This window comes from Nycticebus coucang, chromosome 20 (assembly GCF_027406575.1).
Source record: "Nycticebus coucang isolate mNycCou1 chromosome 20, mNycCou1.pri, whole genome shotgun sequence".
Classification (NCBI taxonomy): Eukaryota; Metazoa; Chordata; class Mammalia; order Primates; family Lorisidae; genus Nycticebus; species Nycticebus coucang.
Genome location: NC_069799.1, coordinates 1669727 through 1695236, shown reverse-complemented (window position 1 = coordinate 1695236; position 25510 = coordinate 1669727). Strand labels below are relative to the sequence as shown.

General features: G+C 41.0%; 1 protein-coding gene across 3 annotated transcripts in view; it reads right to left on the bottom strand.

Moving 5' to 3' along the window:
- FNDC3B (fibronectin type III domain containing 3B) overlaps window positions 1-25510 on the bottom strand; it is a 369147-nt gene that overhangs the window by 283963 nt on the left and 59674 nt on the right. For 2 of the 3 annotated variants that reach the window (XM_053573184.1, XM_053573185.1), the window contains exon 2: window positions 12931-13071. The exons of the other annotated variant lie outside the window; for it this stretch is intronic. In XM_053573184.1, coding sequence (XP_053429159.1) covers window positions 12931-13041 — 111 coding nt within the window. In that variant the 5' untranslated portion in view covers window positions 13042-13071. The remainder of the gene's footprint in view (window positions 1-12930; window positions 13072-25510) is intronic. 3 annotated transcript variants of the gene reach the window in all.

Below are 25510 nucleotides of genomic sequence, written 5' to 3'. Positions count from 1 at the left end.
CTCCTTCCCTGCACCACAGAAGGAACAAAGACACCAAAATATCAACTAAAAGCAGTTCTTTCCCACAATTTTAACTTATAATCCACAAATAACCACTCAACTAAAAGTTGAGGTTAAAATTAGACTAAGTATTCTAGTGATCTGCAGATTACTTATGGTAGATGTCAAAAATTTAGTTAAACACTTGGCATTCTTTCAGTGTCAAAACTCTGACCTTTATCTATCTTTTATATTATTAAGAAACTGAAATGTCTAAGAGTCAACCACACATGTTTGATCCACATTTTCTCCCTAGGCTTTAAAGGAATTGTTAGAAAATGAGCAACTAGCACTCTCAAAAAAGGGAGCTCACAGCTGGTGTGACACCTATCTTCCTCTTGTTCTTTTGTTTTTTTGTTTTGTGGGGTTTTTTTGAGACAGAGTCTCATTCTGTCACCTTGGATAGGGTGTCATGGCATCACAGCTCACAGCAACGTCAAACTCCTGGGCTCAAGCGATATTCCTACCTCAGCTCCCTGAGTAGCTGGCACTATAGGCACCCACGACAATGCCTGGCTAGTTTTTCTTTTTTTAGTAGAAACAGGGTCTCACTCTTGCTCAGGCTGGTGTCAAACTCCTGAGCTCAAGGGATCCTCCCACCTCAGCCTCCCAGAGTGCTGAGTTGACAGACGTGAGTTACTGCGCTAGGCCTCTTCAAGCCTTGTGCATGGAAGCTCTTTAAAGTTCCAAGATTGCATGGAGTAGCAAGGTGTGCAGAGGTAGTCATTAAAAAGTGGGAGATCTCTCATGCCAGACCCAGAATAAGCAACTTTAAAAATGAGAAAACAGACTGTGAGACGTAGTGAACACCCATCTGACCGTCCTCTGTCACTCACCTCTACCTCAACTGATTTCCTGGGTCTTAAAACAGGTATTATTCACAGACTGGGGTATATTTAATCCCAATGTCTGATTTTCCATCACCATGCTAAAAGAAAGATATAAATGCCATTCCTTGGCGATTCATAATATATTAGTATTTTATACCATAATTTTATTTTCAGTGATAGCTAAAGCCACCAAATAAACTATAAAGAAATAAGAATGAAGAAAAAGGAAAGAAGCATTTTATAAGAACACTTTTCGTGTGACCTTTTTGTAGGCGATGAAAGTTTACGTGGGTCCTCAATAGACCCATTCATCAATGCAAGATAGAAATTAAAAAGGTGCCACCAGAAAAGACCAACGCGCGCTGCAGTGCTCTAGCCAAGGCAGCTACCAGACACCACAAACTCAGGAACGCACACGCTGTGTGTGTCACAGCCTGTCCCGTGATCTAGAACCACTACTCAACACTCTAACATAAAGACCCAAAAAACTTCTATCCAAGACAGTAACATGCTCAGTGTTGACATTTTTCTAACTATTATATTACATAGAAAGCACACGAATACTTCTTAATGACCCCCTCCTAAAAATCAGAAGTCATGTAACATAATTGGACAACAGCATACATCCATTTTCCTTCAAATCTAAGTTCGGGCTCACAAGAATTAATTTCTTTCTTTTTTTTTCCCCCCCAAACAATAGGACTGGAATCTTAATGACAGCTTTACTGATAAGTACTTATTCTCTAGTCAACTTGTACCCAAACTACACCTCAACGAACACAACCACCTTTGGTTCTTTGCTGTCTTCACTTATTCACTCCAGGATCTGCCCGGCAGAAGCCTGTGTGCAGCTATCTACTGAACGCATACTATCCTTTAATCCAAATGCTTATCTACTAACCTACAAGGAGCAAGGAATGGGCAGCAAAGGGCAGCCATCCAGGAGAGGCAGTTATCATTCTGGTTAATGATCACGCTGAACAGACCTGCTGTACATGAAATACATTCTCTCTCCACAGATAATCTGATCCGAGGGTCACCTGCTGAGGAAAACGCAGGCACAAACACTAAAGCAGACGTGAACACAGCCTTTTATGGGGGCCACCAGCCACCACGTCTGGCTCTAAGTTATTCTAACGCGGGAGCTGCCTAGAAAATGACTAGAGGCACCTAGTTCTGGCCAATGCCAATTTAAATGAGAGAACTAATATAAGCTAAACCTAAGATTAACTAGATATAATACTATGGCACTTTAGCAACTGGCTCTCTGGTAGACTGTTTATTTTTACATTTGGAAATGTAGAAGAGAAAGAAAGTCTCTGCATTTGGAACATCAGGATTTTATGCTGCTAACTTTACTCAGCTTGCTCACTACTATCATGTTTGGAGTGTGATGTATACATTTTATATAGTCATGTGTTTAAAGCAATCATTTGGACAAGAAAGGAAAAGAGTCTGCTTACATGAAAACAATTATGTGTGAATGTATTCTGAATACAGAAGGGTCCCGTCTCTTCCCCCTGCGTGGATATATTATTTTTACTCTCCTATGAGATATATCAATAGCTATCATATCACATTTAACAGCACAAACCAAACATAGAAATATGTTCAAACCAAACAAAAACATAGAAATCGGAGGTTGGACATCTAACAAATGTAATCTTATTCAAAGAAAAAGTTAATGTAGAACTTTTTAAATAAAAATGCCTCATGTACACAGCTATGATTTAATAAAAAAAAAAAATGCCTCATGTAGATAACACCAGGAGTTTACTTTTAAGAAACCTCTATTTCAACAAATACTTACAGAAAATTCTTGGAGACTGTAAGAAGGATTATAAACAAGTACATACATCTCTGCCCTTGGGACAACTCCCATCTGTTTCTAATGTCCCGTCTGACCGTGAAAAGGAAAGCCAAGGCACCTGACTGTCACTTTGCCCTCCCTACGCTTTGGCAATTGGTCCACATTGCACTTACTAGGGGCTCAAATACTGCCCTCCAAAACCAGAGGGCAAGGAAAACAATACATGGGACCTAACTCATTAAAGGTAAAACTGAAACCCTTCTACAAGACCATGTTAGTAAGTCATCGGGCAAGTAGAAACTACAAAGCTTAAAAACACTTCATCCATTTGATACACAATGCATGTGCCTAAAAAATCTCAATTATTTTTGCTGTATTTAAAACGTGATACACATGAGAACACAACACAATTTCAAAGCTAAAGAAGTTAATTGCCAGATTCAAAACTCAGATAACCACGGAGTCCAGGCAGATTTGGCAAGTGAGTGAAGTGGACAAAAGGACGAGAGACAGCGCTGCCCAACTAAGAGGCGGCTGCCACTTACCTGCAGATAGTTGCTGGCAAGCGTGATGGCAGCCCAGGGTTACTGCCCCTTCTGGTTTTTCCAGATAAACAGAAAAACCTAGAATTTTATGTAAACTTTCCAATTGTTAAATACTGGCACTTAAATCCTTTTTTTAACTATAAAGATAAAACAGCAACAAACAAGAAACAAGCCATGCCTTTAAGCATTAATTTAGAGGAATTAAATTTCTTCATTTCTTTCATCCTTCCTCTATTCAAAAAAATGCACTAAAAGCCAACTCAGATGCCAGGCACAGCCCTGCTCTCGCTGAGTTAACAACAGGATCAGGTAAAGACTGCAATAAGTTAAACACAATCATAATGCTGAAATCACTACAGAGTTTAGAATTGCCATTATTCTGTAGGGCAACCTTGCCATGCCTGTACTTTTCCTTAATCCTCTCTTTTTTGAAGGCAGTTCAATTTCTACCATTTGAAGAATACTGATTACATTTTGTATCTTTTTTTTTTTTTTTTTTGTAGAGACAGTCTTACTATGTCGCCCTCGGTAGAGTGCCGTGGCATCACACAGCTCACAGCAACCTCCAACTCTTGGGCTTAAGCAATTCTCTTGCCTCAGCCTCCCAAATAGCTGGGACTACAGGAGCCCACCACAATGCCCAGCTATTTTTTTGTTGCAGTTCGGCCAGGGCCAGGTTTGAACCCGCCACCCTCAGCATATGGGGCCGGTGCCTTACCGACTGAGCCACAGACGCCACCCTACATTTTGTATCTTAATATTACTGTCTTTGGCTAATTAAATTCTGAAGTGCCTCTCAACTCATAATGCTCAGAGCTATCATAATTACGTGACGTATGTTCCAATTAATGTGGGTACCATACATAACAGCCTCTGATAATACAGCATCCACATTTCCCTTGTAACACTGAGATACCACATAGGCTCTACCTTTTCAGAAGCCTTTGTAGTGAGCACAACTGGCAAAGCTAATACAGAAAAGACTGAAAAGTCAGACCACAGACCTTTTTTAACAGCTCAAAGGAGGCCCTGATATGCAGGGAGGCCTCCTCGGCAGCTAGGGAGCAACTGTGGGTGAGGAGTGTGGTACGTGTCCCCGTGGGACAGTGGGTGAGGACTGTGGGATGTGTCCCCCTGGGACAGGCATTAAGGGGCCAGGGAGACCAGCACACTACAGCATGAGAGGAAAGGTTCACTGGCCAGGATCTTCCTCAGCAATGGAAGAAGAGAAGAGATCCCGGGCTCAGAAGACATGGCTCAGTTGAGTGGCTCTGACTATTACCTCTCCTTCGAATACTCTGTCCCTATAAAGCATTTTCATTTAAAGCACAGAAACTGATCTCCCACCATGAGAAGTCCACCTACCTCTAGGGTTCAAGTGTGATCTCCATTCCAGGCTCGGGCTCCTGGGGTTTCTCTAGCCAGGTCTGTGGTCCTACCCACTCTCCCCTCCTCAGTCCTGTCACACTGGCAACCCAGGCACCTCTCCTGTAGCTGAACATGTCCATGTATGGCTCCTACTGCCTTTTTGTTAGAAATAAGCCACATTTTGGGCTCCAAGTAGATTGCTCATTCCTTTAGGGAAAGAACGGTGCCTTATTTAATCCTTCTGTTGCCAGTGGCTAACAGTGCTGGCAGATAAATGATTTTATTAAAATGAACAAATGTATTCTCATTCCTTTAAATCCTACCCTCTCAACCCTTTCCATCCAAATCTCAAAGGAGGCAGGCTGATGACATTATGACACCAGAAGCCTTTCATTAGTTTGAGTGGTAGAAGAGGCGTGAGCAGCAGTTTGCGATAATAATTTTATTTAAGCACTTGCACAAGTTGTGCGTCCCTTACACATCCTGATGCTAAAGAATGTGTCCCAAGACTGAGCTTTCTCAGACTCAGCTTTTCAAACCCAACATCTGACCAGCCTCTGCCCACCTTCTAGTTCAAGCCCTTGCTATAGGCAGGACGCCACCACCCACAGAGCACTACCTACGTGTCACTCAGCAGTGACAGCGGCCACCTCTAGCTTAACTCCAATCCCATTCTCATTTGAATACCCTTCCCAAGAGTTGTTTATTCATTTTACAGCACTAGAGTAAAAAGTATAAAGTATAAAATATAAAGTATAAAGCTTCCTTTCTGTTTGGCAAGCTCTGTTATGTTGCAAAATGCTTCAGGGCCCCCACGGACATGGTGGCTATCCGTGCATTTAAGGAGTGAACCTGTGCAATAAGAGGATCTGAATTACTGAACTCAGTAAGGGAACTGTCAAGGGACAAAGTTGTTAAGACAGAGAAAAGGTCACCAGATTGGGAGGCGAGGCAAATTTGATGTTCAAGACATGCCAGTGATAAGCATCATCCAAATGCGGAAAGCTTTAATATGTTTTATGTGCCATCAGGAACATGTACTTAAAAGAATGCTCCAGGAAAGCTCTGGGATGTATTCTGTCTAGAGAAAACAAGGGCTTTCAGAAGGGAAAAATAGAAGGGGAGAAAAGACTCACTGCGAATGAAATGGCATGTTAAATGCTCATCACAGGACAGGCAAAGCTGAGAGTACGGACGCAACACAGGCCAGGTTCTCCTCCCGTCTTCCAGGGCATACTGATGATAGCCCCACCTGAGCTAACAGGAGAAACTAGTTTTCTGTTCACATTTAAGGGGATCTACTTTCTGAAGAAGAGGCATTAAGTTAAAAGCACTTATTAGAAATTAATATTCTGGGACGTTAAAAGAAAAAAAAGAGGCAAGAAATAAGAAATATAGTCATGACAAAATATTTACTAGGCTGCTCTATGTACTAAGTGCCAGTCAGGACAGAGAGGCATATAGTCCAACCCCTAGCCCTCGGGGAACTAACTCTCAGTGAATACATACGTATGAAAATCATTAAGAATACAATATAAAGTGGCATACTACCCTAAAGTAGGCCACAGATACCTTTATAAATGTCCAGTATTAAATGAGCAAATCAGTAAGCTCTGTCACTCTGTGCCAACACTTCTGTTTTTAACCTAATAGTTTCTTTTGTTAACTGACAGCCATTGTAATTCTTCTTCAGAGATTAAAATATTAAACCAATTTAAAAAGTCAGAATTCATACTCAAAACTAGCTGTTCCATTTTTAAATCTCTAAAATGTGCTAAAAGTCCATTTAATTTAACACAATATATCATTAGGTTCCAAAAATGTCAACACAGGCACTATTTTTCTGTTTACTAAAGGGCATTCTCCATAATTTATAGAGCCACACATTAAAAACTCAGGTCGAATGTGGAGAAAAGGGAACCCTTCTACACTGCTGGTGGGAATGCAAATTAATACATTCTTTTTGGAAAGATGTTTGGAGAATACTTAGAGATCTAAAAATAGATCTGCCATTCAATCCTATAATTCCTCTACTAGGTATATACCCAGAAGACCAAAAATCACATTATAACAAAGATATTTGTACCAGAATGTTTATTGCAGCCCAATTCATAATTGCTAAGTCATGGAAAAAGCTCAAGTGCCCATCGATTCATGAATGGATTAGTAAATTGTGGTATATGTACACCATGGAATATTATGCAGCCTTAAAGAAGGATGGAGACTTTACCTCTTTCATGTTTACGTGGATGGAGCTGTAACATATTCTTCTTAGTAAAGTACCTCAAAAATGGAAGAAAAAGTATCCAGTGTACTCAGCCCTACTATGAAACTAATGTATGGCTTTCATATGAAAGCTATAACCCAGTTACCTAAAAATATGGGGAAGGGGGAGAGGGAGGGGAGAGGATGGGCGGAGGGAGGGTGATTGGTGGGATTACACCTGCGGTGCATCTTACAAGGGTACATGTGAAACTTAGTAAATGTAGAATATAAATGTCTTAACACAATAACTAAGAAGATGCCAGGAAGGCTATGTTAACCAGTGTGATGAAAATGTGTCAAATGGTCTATAAAACCAGTGTATGGTGCCCCATGATCGCAGTAATGTACACAGCTATGATTTAATTAAAAAAAAAAAAAATGAAAATAAATAAATAAATAAATAAAAACTCAGGTTGAGCCAGGCACAGTGGCTTACTCCTATAATCCTAGCACTCTGGGAGCCCGAGGCAGGTGGAGTTCAAAACCAGCCTAAGCCAGAACGAGACCTCATCCTCTTAAAAAAAAATCTTGGCATTGTGGTGGGTACCTGTAGTACCACCCACTTGGGAGGCTGAAGCAAGAGAATCACTTGAGCCCAAGAGTTTGAGGTTCCTGCGAGCTATGACACTGCAGCACTGTACTGAGAGCAACAAAGTGAGCCTCTGTCAAAAAAAAAAAAAAAAAAAAAAAAAAGCCCTCAGGTTAAAACCTGATTTTTGTAACTTAGAATAATATACAATTAGGCATATTAAAGGAAGCAAACTTTATTTAGCCAAGCAGAGCTATAATTATTCAGAAGTAGAAAGTATACCCCCACTATTACTGGTGAGAAAAAGCAGAGATACTTTATTTAGAAAACAATAATTTGAGGGCAGTGCCTATGGCTCAGTGGGTAGGGCGCCGGCCCCATATACAGAGGGTGGTGGGTTCAAACCCAGCCCCAGCCAAACTGCAAAAAAAAAAAGAGCCAGGAGTTGTAGTGGGCGCCTATACTCCCAGATACTCGAGAGGCTGAGGCAAGAGAATTGCCTAAGCCCAGGAGTTGGAGGTTGCTGTGAGCTGTGACACCACAGCACTCTACCGAGGGCAATAAAGTCAGACTCTGTTTCTAAAAAAAAAAAAAAAAATGAATGAAAGAAAACAATAATTCAAAATAAAGCTATTTTAGTTCACTATTAATTATAAACCTGAGAGATAAAAACGTATCCACACAAAAATTTGTACCCAGAAGCATTGTTCATAATAGCCAAAAAGTAGAAAGAAATCAAATGTCTACCAGATGATGAATGCATTAATAAAATGTGATATATCCAAGTAATAGAATTTTTTTGTTTTTTGAGACAGAGTCTCACTATGTTGCCCTCAGTACAGTGCCGTGGCATTACAGCTCACAGCAACCTCCAACTCTTGGGCTAAGTAATCCTCTTGCCTCAGCCTCCCGAGTAGCTGGGACTCCAGGTGCCTGCCACAACGCCCAGCTAGTTTTAGAGACAAGGTCTCACTCTGGCTCAGGCTAGTCTCGAACCTGTGAGTTCAGGCAATCCACCCCCCTCAGCCTCCCCAGTGCTGGGATTATAGGTGTGAGCCAGTGCAGAATATTATTTAGCAATAAAAGAAAAAGAAAGCACTGATACCCACTGCAACCTTGGAAATACTATGGTTAGTGCTGATGCCAGACACGAAGGACCAAATGTCACGTGACTCATTCACACCAACTTCCTGGAGGCAAGATCTACAGAGACAGAAAGTAAATGAGTCGCATAGGAATAGCAGGAGATAGAGAAAAATAGGGCGTAGCTGCTGAAGGGTTTCTTTTTTACCATGATAAAAATTTCCTAAAGTTTCCTGTAGGCAATGCCAGCCAAGTGCAAACACACTATACCCCACTGGCTGCACTCTCAGTGGATGAATTGCATGGTGTGTGGACTGTACCTCAATGAAGCTATTAAATAAGCAAAGGTATTGAGGAAATCACTTCTGTTCACGGTGTGTTTGTTGTTATTCATTTTTAACTGACAGTAAATTTTCTCAAAGCTTCATTCGTTTTTGTCTTTTTTTTTTTGGCCGGGGCTGGCTTTGAACCTGCCACCCTTGGTATATGAGGCCGGCACCCTACTCCTTGAGCCATAGGTGCCACCCTCAAAGCTTCATTCGTAATGATGATGACTTTCCTCCTTAAGAAAAGAATCATCGGCGGCGGTGCCTGTGGCTCAGTCGGTAAGGCGCCAGCCCCATATACCGAGGGTGGCGGATTCAAACCCGGCCCCGGCCAAACTGCAACCAAAAAAAAAATAGCCGGGTGTTGTGGCAGGCGCCTGTAGTCCCAGCTACTCGGGAGGCTGAGGCAAGAGAATCGCTTAAGGCCAGGAGTTGGAGGTTGCTGTGAGCTGTGTGAGGCCACGGCACTCTACCGAGGGCCATAAAGTGAGACTCTGTCTCTACAAAAAAAAAAAAAAAAAAGAAAAGAATCATCTTAAATGGTGGGATCATACCTATGGAGAATATTACAAGGGTAAAAGTCAAGTCTATCAAGTGTAGAACATAAATGTCTTAACACAATAATCAAGTAAATGAGGTGAAAGCTGTATTAGTCTGATGTAAGCACTCCAAATTGTATAAAAAAATCAACACATTGCACCCCACAAATGCATAAATGTATTCATGATCTGTGTGTATATGACTTAATAAAAGGAAGAAAAAAAAAAAGAATCATCCTTCTCACTCTTGTGCTTTCCCCGGCTACCACATGAAATAAACCAAAGTTTTAAACTTAACGTGACTTCAAATAATGAAAATTAACATTGTCTCTTAGAGAGCCAGAACACAGCAGAGAATCCTGCCAACAACTAGTACTAATTAAATCCAGAAACCATCAGGACAGTAGCCAGGAGGAGGAGGAGAGCTGTGGGGACCGAGGAGCTCTAGGGTGACTGCAGCAGGCCATCTGCACACCTGGGATGCTCAGCGTGCCTCTGCACAGCAGTGAGGCAGCAAGACACGGTGCACACACTCCTGACAGAGACACCTATGGGCAGGACACCGTGGCCACAGGATGGCTCTGTACAACAGTGTTATCTAAAAGGGGCTCAAGTACTGGCTACCCTAAAACATCATCCCCAAATGCCCTCCTGTGCCTCTAGAAGGATCTTACTAAGACGAACTGTGGTGCCTTGGTGGAAGAGCACAGAGAAGGCCTCTGAAAGCCGTGCACAGACCACCATCTCTGTGGGTCTGTGTTCTGATCCACTCACACGGACCCATCTACCCTCCACGCTCCACAGCAAGCCCTGGAAGCCCAGGCCATGCCGTGCAGCAGGCCCATCCCAGACACCTGCACTTGCTCCTCTGCAGCTCCCTTCTCTCTTCCTCTCTTGTATTTCGGTTAGTCTGGGGTTTGCCTGCCCCCACAGTCTGTCTTTCCCTTGTGCCTTGCCCACACTCACCTAGGTCAATGTTAAACATTAAGACCCAAAGGAAGAAGCAGAGCCTTTAAAGAACGTGGCAGGCACAGGACAGGAAGAGGAAGCAAAGTGTCAGGCACATAAGGTAGCTGCCCAGTTTGAACCACAGAGACAAAGAGGCAGCATCAGGCTGAGAGGAGACTGCAAACCCCTTTTGGGATTAAACACAGACAGTCACAATGATAATGCTTGTAACACAATCAAATATATTTACAAATTAAAAAGACAAACATCTTCTTACGAGATTTTTTAAAGTATGCCCCCACTATGATAAAGCTTTATATTTTGACTGTTTATAAAAAATAAATTAACATATTTCCCTTTCTTAGCTTTACAGAAAGTTTCCCAGATGAAATAAATATGTGGTTTTATTAACCGGAATTGATAAGCAGCTGAGAGTCAAAAAAGAGAGAGAAATGTCACGTGGCCATCGAAAGAAGCCACAGTCTTTTTAGACTTTGGTCATTGCCATGAGCTAAGCAGTTTACTTTGGAAGAGAAAACTGAAAAATTCTGTAATTTAGAACTCTCTATGGTAGCTAATAAACTACAAAAGGCCATGCTAGGCAACCCAATCACAGAAAAGAGGGAGACATCACCAAAACACAACACGGCTAGGTAGCCTCAACTCTACTGGCTGCACAGGCCAGGAGTGAGGCGGCCGACCCCGGGTGGAGACCTAAGTTGCTCTCTCAGCACAGCTGCATGTGAATATCTTGTCTGTTTCTACTATTTTAATTAGTAAAAACAAGGGGACCAAACACTGCATCTGGAAGCTGTCCCTGGAGCTCTGCAACCTTCCCAGGATCAACTGGCCATGGTGAGCAGGAGAGCAGCCAGGAGGACACAGAGCAAGGCAAGGATCAAGGACGGCTGGCAGGCCACGCACCCCTGTGGGTTCTAGACCAGGCCAAACAGGATGGCTTTCGACTTTGACAAGATCAGTCAGGCTGCTGTGTGGAGAATCCTTTCTGGATGGGCAAAAGTAGAACAGAGAAACCAGTGAGAAGGACAGTATCAGCCCACTGGGATGCAGCCTGGGCCCAGCAGTGCTACTGGAAGGCAAGCATCTGTGGCAGGGTAGGGTCTGTCACAGCTCCCTGACAGAGGTAAACCACCACCAGGGCATCCTGACAGACTGAGGCATGATGGGAGACAGGTACAAGCTTCACTTGGGGAGGTGCTGCTAAAAGAGGGAACAGAGACAGGAGTTGGTAATCAAGTGGGGGGGGTTCTTATAGTTGTTTATGTGGCTTGTTTTGTTTTGGTTTTGTTTCTATTTTTGCGTGACAATGTCTTACTCTACTGTCTAAGAGAGAGTGCCGGGGCATCATCAGCCCACTGCAGCCTCCCAACTCCTGGGCTCAAGTGATCCTCCTGACTCAGCCTCCTGGGTAGCTGGGACTACAGGCGCCCATCATACCCATACAATTTTTCTATATGTTTTTGTACAGACAGGGTCTCGGTATAGTGCTCAGACTGGTCTTGAACTTCTGGCCTCAAGCAATCTTTTTGCTTCAGTCTCCCAAAGTGCTAGCATTGATTACATGTGTGAGCCACAGCACCAGGCCTATTTATATGTTTAAGATAAAAGATGCCTCAGTATGTTGGTGGAAATGATCCAGTAGAAAAAGAGACTGAAGAATCAGGAAGGGAGATATCTGCATCAGTAGTGAGGAAGCATGACACGAACTCAACCAGCAGACGTGTATTAAGTACCTCTTAGATGCTCTTGGTTCTTAACAGGTTCACGGTCAGATGGAGGGGAAAGTAATATAAATTGTTAAGCAGCAAGGAAAGCTCCAGCAGAGGTGTGCATGAGTATAAATGTCCTGGGATGGAGACAGAGTGCTGATGCCGCACAGGAGATTGGCAGGGGCACAGACCAACACCAAGTGACTGATTAACTTATTTGAATTATTAATATACTTTGAGCAAATATTTTTGCTCCCAATTCTACTTTCATAAAACATAAACTTTGATGAGCCATACACAAAAAACAAAATATTTATTTAATTACAAGACTGGGCCAAACCCAGTTTTTATAATCAATAAAAAAAACTTAATGTTATCAGAGATAATAGGTCAGCTCTTAATAATTTGTAAAAGTTTTATTGTTTAAATTTTTCCCCCCACACCACTTGACTGAGTTCACAAATAACTTTTCTATTCCATAATGTTTGATAACTAGTCATTTTATGAGGTACGCACACCGACTGGGCATCTTACAGAGGTCATTCCTATGTGAAACCAGAGCCTGACCCTCTGTATACTTCTGGTCAACTAGTCACAAGAACAACCTATAACATGAAAAAAGTCATTATTTCAAAACTTGCACATATTCTCAAAATGATGCACTGCAGAAATCACACATTTTTTGATGCTTTAAGAATCAAATGAGCTGGATGAGCTAAGATTTACCGCTCTCAAAAACCACAATTTCTGATATTAAAAAAAAAAAAAAAAACATACAATGCTGCTGCAACAAAAATACTTAGCTCTACAAACACTAAGACTCAAAATCACAGACTTTCGACTCCCAAAATAAACCAAGCACTGGGTCAGCATCTCCCTTCAGACAATCTGGGAGGCACTTCACTCCGCGGCACCGACCTGCTGAGCAGCATCTCCATTCACCAAGTGGGGCATCATGGCAACCTCCCCGTTCAGCAGTGGCGGCAGCTCCAGAGGGATGTGGTCGGTCATCATCATTGTGACGTACATTCATGGAGAACTTTTCCCTCAACTGGAGTCCTGCAAGAGAACCACCATTTTTTAAAAAGGACTCAGGAGCACAAAAATCACCTGTAACAAAATGAAAACACAATTTAAGTGCTCCTTCATGAAACCCAAATTACCCATCACAGAACACTATTGTACTGTGCAGGCCTCAAGGAGAGGTAAAACAAAGGCAAAGAAATCACCTGAACAGGAGAAAAAGACCGGAGTTTTGTCATTGAGTTATACATTTTAAAACATATGAATAACATTAACAACCTCACCCCAAGGAAATTTCTGAAGATAAAATGAGATAACATTTTGAGAAGATAGAAGTGACAGACACAGCCTGGTGACATAGTACCATCTTTACAGTGACTACCAAGACAGAAGATAAGTTAAAGAGAATGACCTGTAACTAATAATCATACAGTTTTCCCCTTTCACTAGGCTCAAAATAGCGTCAACAAGCCATCAGTCCACACCACAACTGTTGCAATTTCTGACTTTGCCATTAATTACTCATTTCTAGTTACCTCTTCCCCGTCATTTCCCGACTTGAGATTAACATCCTTATCATTTTGTGCACATCTGGAGTGTTCCTGTATCTCAGACACGCCCGTGGCACCTTGTGAGTAATCAGGCTAAAAGGCAGATTCCCCTGTTTCCACAAAATACATGAAATTCACACATGTATTCAAAATGACACAAAACCTACTTCCATTCCATAATAGTACTTGCCACCAACATTTAGCTTTCAGCACAGCAGGATGAAAATTATAGTGAATCCTTAACAAATACTTGCATACTCTTCAATTATGCTTAAAATTTATGGGACAAAAATTTTAGAATGGACAGAGGAGGATGTACTAATACGAATATACACACATAACACATGCACACAATTTTAAATGATCTCAGCAACAAACTGCCATATAGCTCACAGCTGAACTTTTTATCATTCATAATAAAGTCCCCCAAGATTTCAAATTCAAGGACACTTGGTCAATGAAACTTTAATACTCAAAATCCCAATCAGACAAAACAGTGGGGCAAATTCTCCAATAAGTGCCTCAAATTTGTCTAAACTATAACAGAAATAAAATACTTCTCATTCTTAACTCCATTCTCAACATTAAATATATCTCTCCTTCTTCATCCACTCAAAAGAAACCCCTTCCCTGAAAGCATCAAAAGATACATAATAAATGTCTTAACACAATAATCAAGTAAATGAGGCGAAAGCTATGTTGAGTGGTTTGATATAACCACGTCAGATTGTATAAAAAAACACATTGTACCCCACATATGCATAAATGTATTCATGATCTATGTCTATATGACTTAATAAAAAAAAATACATAAAACCCACCCAAGAGAATATCAACTTTTTACTTGAAATAGGTAAAATTTTACACTACTGACTATAACCCCATCTAGAGAAACACTTTAAGCACTAAGAAAAACAAAGTCTTGTCCCAAACAGGGAAGCACATTCTGTAATAACAGGTCTTATAATGCAGTGTTAATAGTACCATCGTGCTGTTTTATGAGGCAATTACTCAGATCCTAAGCAAATAAAAGTACAAAGCCCGAAGCCCAATAGTTTAACCTGACGAAGGAAACAGATTCTTCTATAATAAAACTAAGATCATCCCACAGACACTATCATGACATAACTGCCCAATTATGGACAGGTGTAATGACGGGGAAGGAATGCTAATATCTACCTCAACTTTATTTCTACAATGCTATACCTACTAGTGCAGAGGGGAAAGCAGCTGCTTTCTCTCAAACTGATACTACTTAGGCTGTCTCTTAAATGTAATATGTTCTTTAATGTTTCTTCAAAATTACAGGCTGCATGAATAAGGCATTAACTCACATGAGGTGAGTATAAACATCTAAGGGCAGAGAGGTACTGTGCTGGCTTCCACCTGTCCCTCTCTTCTCCCCAGGGAGGTGTTCCAGGGCCCTGCCAGGAAGGCTGGGTGCACACTGCGGCTCTCTGCCTTCTCTGCCTCCCCTCTGTCCCTCAGTGAGTGGCGGAAGCCCTCACCACAGGGCACAGTTCTGGCCACCGCACAGGTGAGCATTAGGATGAAAACTGCTCTCTTTTAAGTCGGCCAAGGAGGCAGAAGGAGTGAACCAGCCTCAGGACCCTGCCCTAGGTTCCTTCGGGCTCTCTGTGTCCTTCCAGTAGGCCTGAGTACAGTAAACAGTGACACAGGATTAGAGAGCTGAAGGGAGAGGCACATGGGCAGGACCTGCTTTGGGGCTGAAGCTATTCATGCTTGACAATCCAACCCACCTAACCAAAGTTTTTAGCACTGAGGTTTGAGACTCAAATGTCATTAAGTGCTATACTGTTCCTGTTTCTCATTGTTTCTTGGGTAGCAGGGAGCGGTGTCTTGGAGGCGGAGGAGGGCTTAGCAGGAGAAAATAGTTGGGATCTGGTACAAAGTTCAGACATTCCCAGTCATCTATCCCTAATACCAAAGAATGTACCACCAACACATCCGGCACTCACAACCCCAGCCTTCTGTGGGTTGTCTGTGTAAATAGCAGACCCAAGATTGACAAGGCCCAGGGCCAATCTGGTAGGCAGCTCCCAGCACAGGCGTAAAGTCTAGAGCAGAAAGTGAAGCAGCCAGTTCTGCAAGTGGTAGGCAGTGGATGGAGACCCAGACCTAGACCCACAAAGCTTTAATAGGATAGGAAAGTACGGGGACCCGCACAGAGTTGCAAAACATCTTTTAGCATGGAATCTTACTCCCAGAGAAATCAAGCCCATTGGCACAAGGAGACCATTGTATTTGCTTTTGAAATCTTTATAGGCAAGTTTGAGTAAGCCGCCTGAATCTTTTTTTCTACTAGATGATAGATTTTCAGTGGTTAGTGTAGACTGCCAAGAAGAGTGTGGGTGGAAGGGAAGGTAGGAGAACTGTACATATAAGAACATCAACTTTAAGTACAACCACTCCTTAGAAAGCATTCAGAGGGAACTCGTGAATAATCCCACACCTGTAATGCCTTACTTCAACCACCCAACACTGCCATTAATCACGGGGAAAAATGGAAGCCCTAATAAAGTGAATAAGGTCCAGTATGAACCCAGCCACAGACTCTCACCCCTAAGGAAAGCTGTTGATCCCCTTTTCCCTAGGCCACCAGCTTGCTAAAATCCAAGGCCTGTTTTGCAATCCCTAAGAGTTTAACCAGAGGTAAACTACACTTCATCTTGATGGGAATACAAGGTAAGAGATTTGGCTGGATGGGGCCTCCATGCAGCCAACAATGTTTAAATACCTATTTCTATGCTCTGAGCATGTATATAAGATACTTCCATTTGCCTAAAATGCAAGAGACATACAGAAAAGCAACAAATTATCTCTAGGCAAGGAAGTGCCCAGCCACTTAACAAGGCAACAGCCTGCCACCAAGCTGCCCCTTAAATGATCACACAATAGAAACAAGTCAATCCACGGTCCACAGAAAGAAGTAGAGAAATGGCAACTCCAAGCAAAACCTAAAACTTAGTGTTCACAAGAGTACCTAAGGCTTGCTGGGTTCACTAAGGATAAATTGGGGAGAAATTATGAGATTTTCAAACACAAAATGAAAAGACTCAGTTATTTTAGTCACAACTATATGACTTTCACACTGTCCCTTCACTCACCACCACAGAGATCTCGCGAATCCATTCTTGAATAAGCAGGGGAAGCAAATTAGAGGAAAAAGAATAAGCCAGTTGCTTAGAGAAATTCTTACCAATCAGAATAAATAAACGGAAAACAGATCACTGGAGTGTTTTGTTCCTAACACAGAGCTCCAAGGTTCTCTCTACTCTTTGTTCTTACCCATACTTCCATTTCAAAGAATTTGATAACACCCATAGGCCCTCCCCCTACCCACACACCCTAACACAAACCACAAGGGCTTCGTGCCCACCTAGTTCTATTCTTCCGATTGACAAGGCAAGGACGCCACATGGGCACTTGTGACTAACTTCTCTCTCCCCACAATTCCCTGCTAGAAAGGCCCAGTATCACCAGCAATGCCCAGGCTCAATGGCAGCGTGGGGCTGTGCATTCCAAAAACAAAGTGAACAAATCCACTGTTAGTAAGACAATTAATTCCAACCAAATATGTCCTCAAAGCTTTCAAAGAAAGGCTTATTTTAAAAGAATATTATGAAGGGTCTTCAGTTCTTGCATCTCTCTAAGCAACTGGCTTATTTTTTTTTTCCTCTTATTTTGCTTCCCGACTCCAAGTCTAAAAAGGTTTTCCATAGCATTTGGCCCCAGCCTACACTAACAAACAATACTGGCCAAATTCATGAAAAACCTGATTTGCAGGAGAGAACCACAGGCCCACCTCCAAAAACCAGAGAAAGCAATTATATACTAAGAACAATTTCTAACGAAAAGAGCCAAAGCCATAATCACTGCTGGGAGAGTTTTTTTTAAGTCTGTGAACCCAGCCTTCAAATTAATAACAAAATGTCCTGGTCCTCACTTTGTAGGCCGATGACCCAAATTTCCTTACATTAATTCAACATGTGAGTTAGCATATGGTATACAAATAACTTTCAGATGACAAGAGAAACAAATGTTAATAACACCAAAAAGAACAAAGTATGACTCTCAGTACCAAAAATGAGCCAGACCACACTGGATGAGAGGAGGTGACTCCCCGAGTTCAATCACAAACCAGGCTGAGGCTCCTAAGCTCACCTGGACACCTAGTGACGTTCCCACTACCTTCAACTCTCCCAGGGAAGTGTTTAAATTCAATGGGTAAGGAAAAAAAAACTAAGAATGCACAACTTTTTGCTTCCATGCTTCAATTCAAAATGTACTTTCTAAAACCATCAAATACAAGGACTTACAGAGCAACTTGTAAATAACCTCCTGGAAGGTACTTCAGAACTCATATTATAGTGGAACGTGATTCCATGTGCTCCATAAAGCTGGTATCTTTTCCAATAAAATACAAATAAACCAATCACTCACCTTTACACTACCTGAACAACATGTAAACATTTCGCATTTTGCATTACGTGCTTTGTTCGTTAGCCTGATAAAAGGCTGTTTGGGGCATATTAGAAAAATCAGCTCAATTCAAACTTCCTAAAAATTTTCTTCTCTACTAAAAATACCAATTAACTCTAATAGTGAGAATCTTTGGTAGGTCAGTTTTCAGGAAATCGCCAAAAACATACCAAAGAAATGTTCTAGCTATTTGTATAATAAGGAAGTGAAACATTTTCGGGGCAGGGGCTAAAACATTTTCGGGGGAAGATTGTTAAAATGACAATCTAGTAAACTTACTAATTACAGGAAACAAGGGTTTCACTTTGCTGTGTTGTGTTTGGAGCAGAGGAGTTTGAGAGGTTACTAAGAAATTACCATATTCTGTATTCTCCTTTGAGACAAAGCTAATGTTTTATAAGTGATATAACAAGACTAGTCTCTAATGGCTTCCAATATAAAAATTAAACCTAATAAAACTTAATATATTATGACAATTAAACATCTGCACAGCTGATTTACACTTATTTATTATGCTGTGGCTGCAGTAAAAAAGAAAAATCTAGAAAAGCAAAATTCTGATACAGAATAATATACCACAGGAAAAAAGGAACAGAGGAAACCTTCACTCAGATCCCCCCCCATACAGGTGGCCTTTACGTATAAATGCCATCAGTCATAAAAACTGACAACTCCTGAAATGTGTACGTCCTTTCTAAGTGTTATCACCATGACTCAGAAAGAAGCGAAAGAGCAAAGGCAGTCAGTCAGCTGTGCACTTCCCACAGCAAATGCAACTAACATTTCACTCTCCTCATCAGAAAAACCTCTCCCCTTCCCAATCAATGCTGGCTTGTTTCAAGACCTAGAGACTAAAAATGGTTGCCACTTCTAGCCTTTTCAGCAAAACCAGATACAGCTCTCGTATAATAACTATGGAAACACCAACAGCCTCAAGAGAATAAACAATGCAACCTTCTTTACCTCTGAAATTCTGAGAAAATGTGCTTATCCATCAACACACACCTGACTGTTTTTGCCACTTTCCTGCCATTGTGAGAGTATGGCTTTTCTGTTCCCTCCCAGTAACACCATACCAGGGCCACAGCAGTGGCTGTCCCTGTGTGGGATTAGTGTGTGGATATCACAACCCTGATGTGAGGACCACCACTGACACAGGCCACCAGGCGGTGGTCTCAGCGCCATTCTAGCAGCCACAAGGAAAGGTACTTGGTACAAACACACCCCCTCGTGCTTTTGTGAAAATCAAATTAAATAGTGCAAAAAAAAAGTATATATAGAGAGATTAAGGATTATTAGAATTTCTCATAGCCCTTTGCTAAAAACATCTCAAAGAACCAGTATGGAACACCACCACAGTGGACAGGACCCAGCCCTGAGTTCTGGGAAACATGAGTTCTAACCTGAGGCTTGCCTAAAATTAGCTCTGAGCTTCAGCAAATCATTTCTTCTTTTACAAAATGACGATATTATAGATTAGCCATGAAGGTATCTTTCTCCTCTCAAGAGACTATGCTTCAAACAATTGCCTACCATGCCAACTTAATACAGATTAAAAGCAAAGCTAAAAACCTTGTTTCCCTTACTGGGGTACAGCTTGAGCCCTATGCATTAAGGGGAGAAGAAATTCAAGGAAAATGTTGAAAAAAGCATGTGTTGTGCATACAGTGTTTGTAATCACTGTCTTTTTATGCCAATGAAATCTAATTTTACAGCTGAGTTCTATACAGCTGTGGCTTGCCACCCAAATGAGGATGGAGTGTGATTAACTGTCCGTGCAAAAAAACCTCTGGAGATGTGAGCAGAACCTGCAGGTGTGCGCCCAGCTGGTTGGCTGACACACAAATAGTCTGGAATTTGCCTTCTTGTCTGATATGAGTTCATTAGTGAAGTAAAATTACAGTTGTCTGAAAAAGTCTTTAACCTTAAAAACATTCTTGCTTTCTACATCCAATTATAAGCATAGAAGATTTAGTTGGGACACACAGAAATCCTATGGAGTCTTTAAATTAAAAATAACTACACTCCAGATTAAATAAATACTAATAATGATAATCATACAAATAATGATAAATGGTTCAAAGCAACAAGTAAAACACACACCAAAAACAAACATATAAACAAACAAACAAAAAAAACACCTGTCCGCTGTGCTCTTGAGAACAAGGAAGGGTCCCAAGCCTTGCCTTGAAGAATCCACAGATGCCTTGTTTTTTTAATAAGCCTTCGCCTAATTTTAAATTTGGTAAAGCCTAGTCACGTCTGAACTCAAAACCAATGGAAATGTGCTATTTTCTGGGAGAAAAATCCACATATACAAGATTTATAAGTAAAACCTACTAAAGGGGAAAAATCAGGTCACTATACACAGTCTCTTGATCTCAGATCCACATCATCACATAAATAGCAGCTCAGTTCTGCAAATGTTAACTAAAAGGAACAGGGAGCCATCTATACACACACAAAAGTTCACCTACCAAAGGATTGTTTGCCTTGTTCATTGTTTTTGAGTGGTGTTTAAATAAGTTTGCAGGTGTAATTAGACATTCTTATTAGGACACTTAGATTCCAGGCATGCTCCTATCATAATAAATCCCACCCCCTCAGTGACATCCAAGGATGGCGTCTGACATCTCTACAGAGGAAACGCTCCACAGCTCTGGGGCCTTTGTTCTCACACATATCCAAGGTACTTTTGCTGTATGTGCATACTTTACCCAAGGATGGAAATAACTGAATATATGTCTTTTCAGTGAAATGTGGAATTTTTTTTTTTTTTTTTGAGATAGAGTCTCACTTTTCACCCTCAGTAGCGTGCCATGGGGAGACATCACAGTTTACAGTAACCTCAAGCGATTCTCTTGCTTCAGCCTCCCAAATAGCTAGGACTACAGGTGCCTGCCAGGATGCCCAACTATTTTTTTGTTGCAGTTGTCATTGTTGTTTAGCTGGCCCAGGCAGGGTTTGAACCTGCCAGCCTCAGTATATGTGGCCAGCCCCCCAGCTGCTGAGCTACACTCACCACCTGAAATGTGGAATTTTATGTGTTTCTATAGGACAGTGAGGAAAAGTCTAGAGAACTGTGGTCCAAGAGTGGACAGCGTCACCTCTAAAGCTCCTTCCAGTGTAATCCCAAGTCCCAGAAGCAGGTGGAAGGTGTCCACAGATGTGCCCTCCCCCAGCCCTCAGAGTGCATAGCGCTCAGGCAGGTCCCTGCTCCTCAGGGCTGTTCAGGGTGTTCCTACATAAGCTCTTGTGTTCCAGTTTATCTGTAATATGGGTGACACGGATGCTTGAACGCATGATTTCTTTTAATTTCCTTTACTAAAATCCAAAATGTATTTTATTATTCTATTTTTAGATATCTATTATAAATTAAATTCACATTTGTGTGTCAACCAGGGTCCCTAACAGTCACGCGTAACACCATTTGATAGGGGAAAATGTGTTGCAAGCATTAAACAACTGACTGCTCTCCAGGAAGGGCTGGAGGAAGCTCTCCAGAGCTGCTCTTGCAACGTTCTGGGCAAACACGCTATACATGGATTCTCATCTAGCCCCACAACATTCCTATGAAGCAGAGAGTATTCCCCACTTTCAGCTGTGGCAACAAATGGTAAAGAAAAGGAATTTGCCCAAGAAGACTCAGACAGTGATGGTAAAAAAAAGACACTGTTCTCTCTGCAAGCTGATTTTAACACCCAAGAATCTGACAATACAACACAAGTGGAACAGCTGATGCCAAATCTGCATGTAGGCTAGGGAGTTTTAAAGATTAAACAAACACATGGCACACAGTTGAAAAAGTCAAAGATACCCAAGATACCCCTTGAGAGTACACCTCTCTCCTATGCAGTCTCAGTTCCCCCCCGCCACACACACACACACAAAAGCAATGACTGTTGAGTTTTTGGTGTATCCTTACCAAGATCCAGATGTAATAATTTTGTTTTATTCAGTGGAGGAGAGGAGAGTCGAGTCTCACTCAGTCACTCTGGGTAGAGTGCCATGGCGTCACAGCTCACAGCAACCTCAAACTCTTGGGCTTAAGCAATTCTCTTGCTTCAGCCTCCAAAGTAGCTGGGACCAAAGGTGCCCGCCACAACACCTGGCTTTTTGTTGTTGTTGTTGCAGTTGTGATTGCTGCTTTAGCTGGCCAGGGCCGGGTTCGAACCTGCCACCCTCGGTATATGGGGCCCGTGGCCCTACCCACTGAGCCACACACGCTGCCCTGGCTAATTTTTCTATTTTTAGTAGAAACAGGGTCTTGCTCTTGCTCAGCCTAGTCTCGAACTCCTGGCCTCAATGGATCCTCCTGCCTTGGCCTCCCAGAGACAGGTATAATAATTTTTTGTTTGTTTGTTTTGAGACAGTCTCACTTTGTCACCCTGGGTAGACTGCCCTGTTGTCACAGCCCATAGCAACCTTAAACTCCTGGGCTTGAGTAATCAATCCTCTTGCCTCAGCGTCCAAAGTAGCTGAGACTTTGGATAGGCACCTGCCTATCATACTGGGTAGTTATTTTTCTACTTATTAGAGACGGGGGTCTCACTCTTGTTCAGACTTTTATTTAACTCCTGAACTCAGATGATCCACCTGCCTTGGCCTCCCAGAGTGCTAGGATTGCAGGCATGAGCCACCCCACCCAGCCAGATGCAATAATTTTTAAAGCATGTTTTAAAATACTAATAGGTTAAGAAAGGTTAAGGAAATCCATTACATTATTATTTAGGCTAGATGGTTTAAAATTAGAGGCAAAAAAAAACCCTGAGCAGAAACCAAACTATGACTTAGTAACATTGTGTCTTCTGTGGTGATTTTAATGAAAAGTGCCATGATTAAACACAGCAGCAAAATTACTTCATGATGGAAGGCAGCTTGGTAAGTTATTGATGAGGAGATTGGCAGAACGGTATCTTTGGTACAAAGGTTCTAAGATTCTATTATTTTTAAGTAACTATTGTAAAATAAGCATAAACAAGTTGAAGGCTTCTACCTGTAGTAAAAAAAAAAAAAATTAACACTAGCAATATTCCAAAAGAAGGACTTAGCTGAAAGCTACCTTGTAAAGTAACATCAAACAAAACAACCTAAACAAAAATCAACCCTGGAGTTGATGTGGTGGACACTGTACCAGAATTCCAGGATTCTAGAAATAAAGGCATGAGTTGAACAGAATTACGAGTCCACACTGGACACTTATGACAAAATACCAGAGTCAACAGACCTCCGTGCTCTGTGAAACCCTCATCGGAGATAAGCCCCAGTGTCTAAATTTGGTTTCCCAGCTGTGGCTTCTTTTCTAGTCTTTGAAATCTGATGATTGCTACAAAAGGTGAATTCATCTTCAAAATATGTCCCAGCCTTAACCTCCATTTCTGATCAGCCAGGAAGATAATGGAATTATTTCTTTAATCAGCTAATGCAGAATTTGCTCATGTCTATTTATATAATAGTTTTGTTTAATTAAATAGATGTTATAAAATACTCATTGTAAGGAAAAAATCTGTACCATTTTAAACACCACTGACATCTCATCTAATTTGTATTTCAAATATTTCTGATGTTAAGTGATTTCAGATATTGATTGAAACATTTTTTTTCAGAAAAGTAGCTGATTCTCACCCCTCAATGAGGAAAAAAAGCTTAAGAATATGATACACTGAAAATCAATTTATAACCATGTTTCTCTAAAAGTTATTTCTTGAAAAATATTATATTTGATGACATTTTCACAGGCAGTTTTATATTTCATTAAATGTGAGTGAACACAAAGCAAATACCAGGTGTTATTTTGAACTTAGAAAGGACTGAAACAGAAAATTCACATGAAATGACAACACTTACAAAAGAAACAAATTAGCAGGTGCAAAGATACATGATGTGAGGGGACATATTTACTATTTCAGTTAGCCAACTACAACAGACTTTTGATATAAAATATGCATACAATCACATCACTAATTCAGAGTAACATTTTAGAAACAGAAAAATGCAAAATTTTCTAGAAAAATGAAGTAAAACCTCTGTAAGTTATAGAACCTCTCACCCAAAGGACTATAACAAACAGGTCAGCATACAGAGGCATCAACATAAGCACCTAGGCCACCATGCTGATACGTACATATCCAGCCTATGAAAGTTAGGTCAATTTAGGGCAGCACCTGTGGCTCAAGGTGGCAGGTTCAAACCCAGCCCCGGCCAAAAAAAAAGAAAAAGAAAATCAGGTCAATTTAAGCAGATGGTCAATGTAGGGAAGTGGTCAGCTATGAAAGTTCTACTGTACTGTTTTTCACAGAAAAGAAAAATCTGTAATATGCAAAAGAGCATTAAAGAGGTTTGTTAGATGAGAATGATAATTGGTATCTACATTGTTTATATACAAATAGATGAATTTAAGTGTTTGGAAGCATGGCGTTTGCCTGCATTTTAAATATTGCCTGTGAACAATGACAACATTAATTTATACTAATACAATTTGTTAAGAAAAAGGGGGCTGCATCCATTTATTTACTGAATATGTATTTAGGTTCCATTCTGTTGAAAGATACTCTTTAATACTGAAATTATGCAAATTCTAAATTAAGAACTCCACTAACAGGTTTTAAAATCTTTAAAAAAAAAAATCACTTTCAATTTTGATACAAAAGGCACATATTCCAATTTTTTAACATTATTCCTACAAGATGAGCACAAAAGACACAAAAAACATTTTCAGTTAATGTTACCAGTGAATTCAGAGAAGCATGAGAATAAATAAGGCAAGTAACATTTGGGGACTGTTAATAGTTATGATGTCATGAACCCCAATAAATGTCTCAGCAATGCTCAAGAGTCCCCAGGCCACCCTGTGAGAACTGCTACAGCACACAAGCAGGCTCTACATAAAAATGTAAGAACAGTCTCAACTCACTTTCTAGTAAACAAAGATTGCCATCCTACTTTTATACTTTGTAGTTCTACAATTTACCTGACAGGGTCTGAACAAAGAACAAATTAATTCAAATGAAGAGGTATTCTAGTTCTATCATTCATTTCTCTCTCTCTCTGTATACACGCTCTTTAAGGAACTTTTATGAAGAAATTCATCTGGTAATCTTGAGAGAAAAGAAACAGACTGGAAGGACAAGAAAACTGTACTTGGAGTCCAAGTACCTCGTGCTGGGTTAGTCAGCAAACTGACTAGAGCAGTGGTTCTCAACCCCAACGACCCTTTCACAGGGCTTGCCTAATGTCAAATACTTACATTACAATTCATAATAGTAGCAAAGATTACAGTTATGAAGTAGCAACAAAAATAATTTTATGGTTGGGGGTCACAACATGAGGAACTGTATTAAAGGGTCATGGCATTAGGAAGGTTGAGAACCACTGGACTAGAGGGAGGTTAGAGGCTTGAAACCAGCAAACCCAGGCCTGTT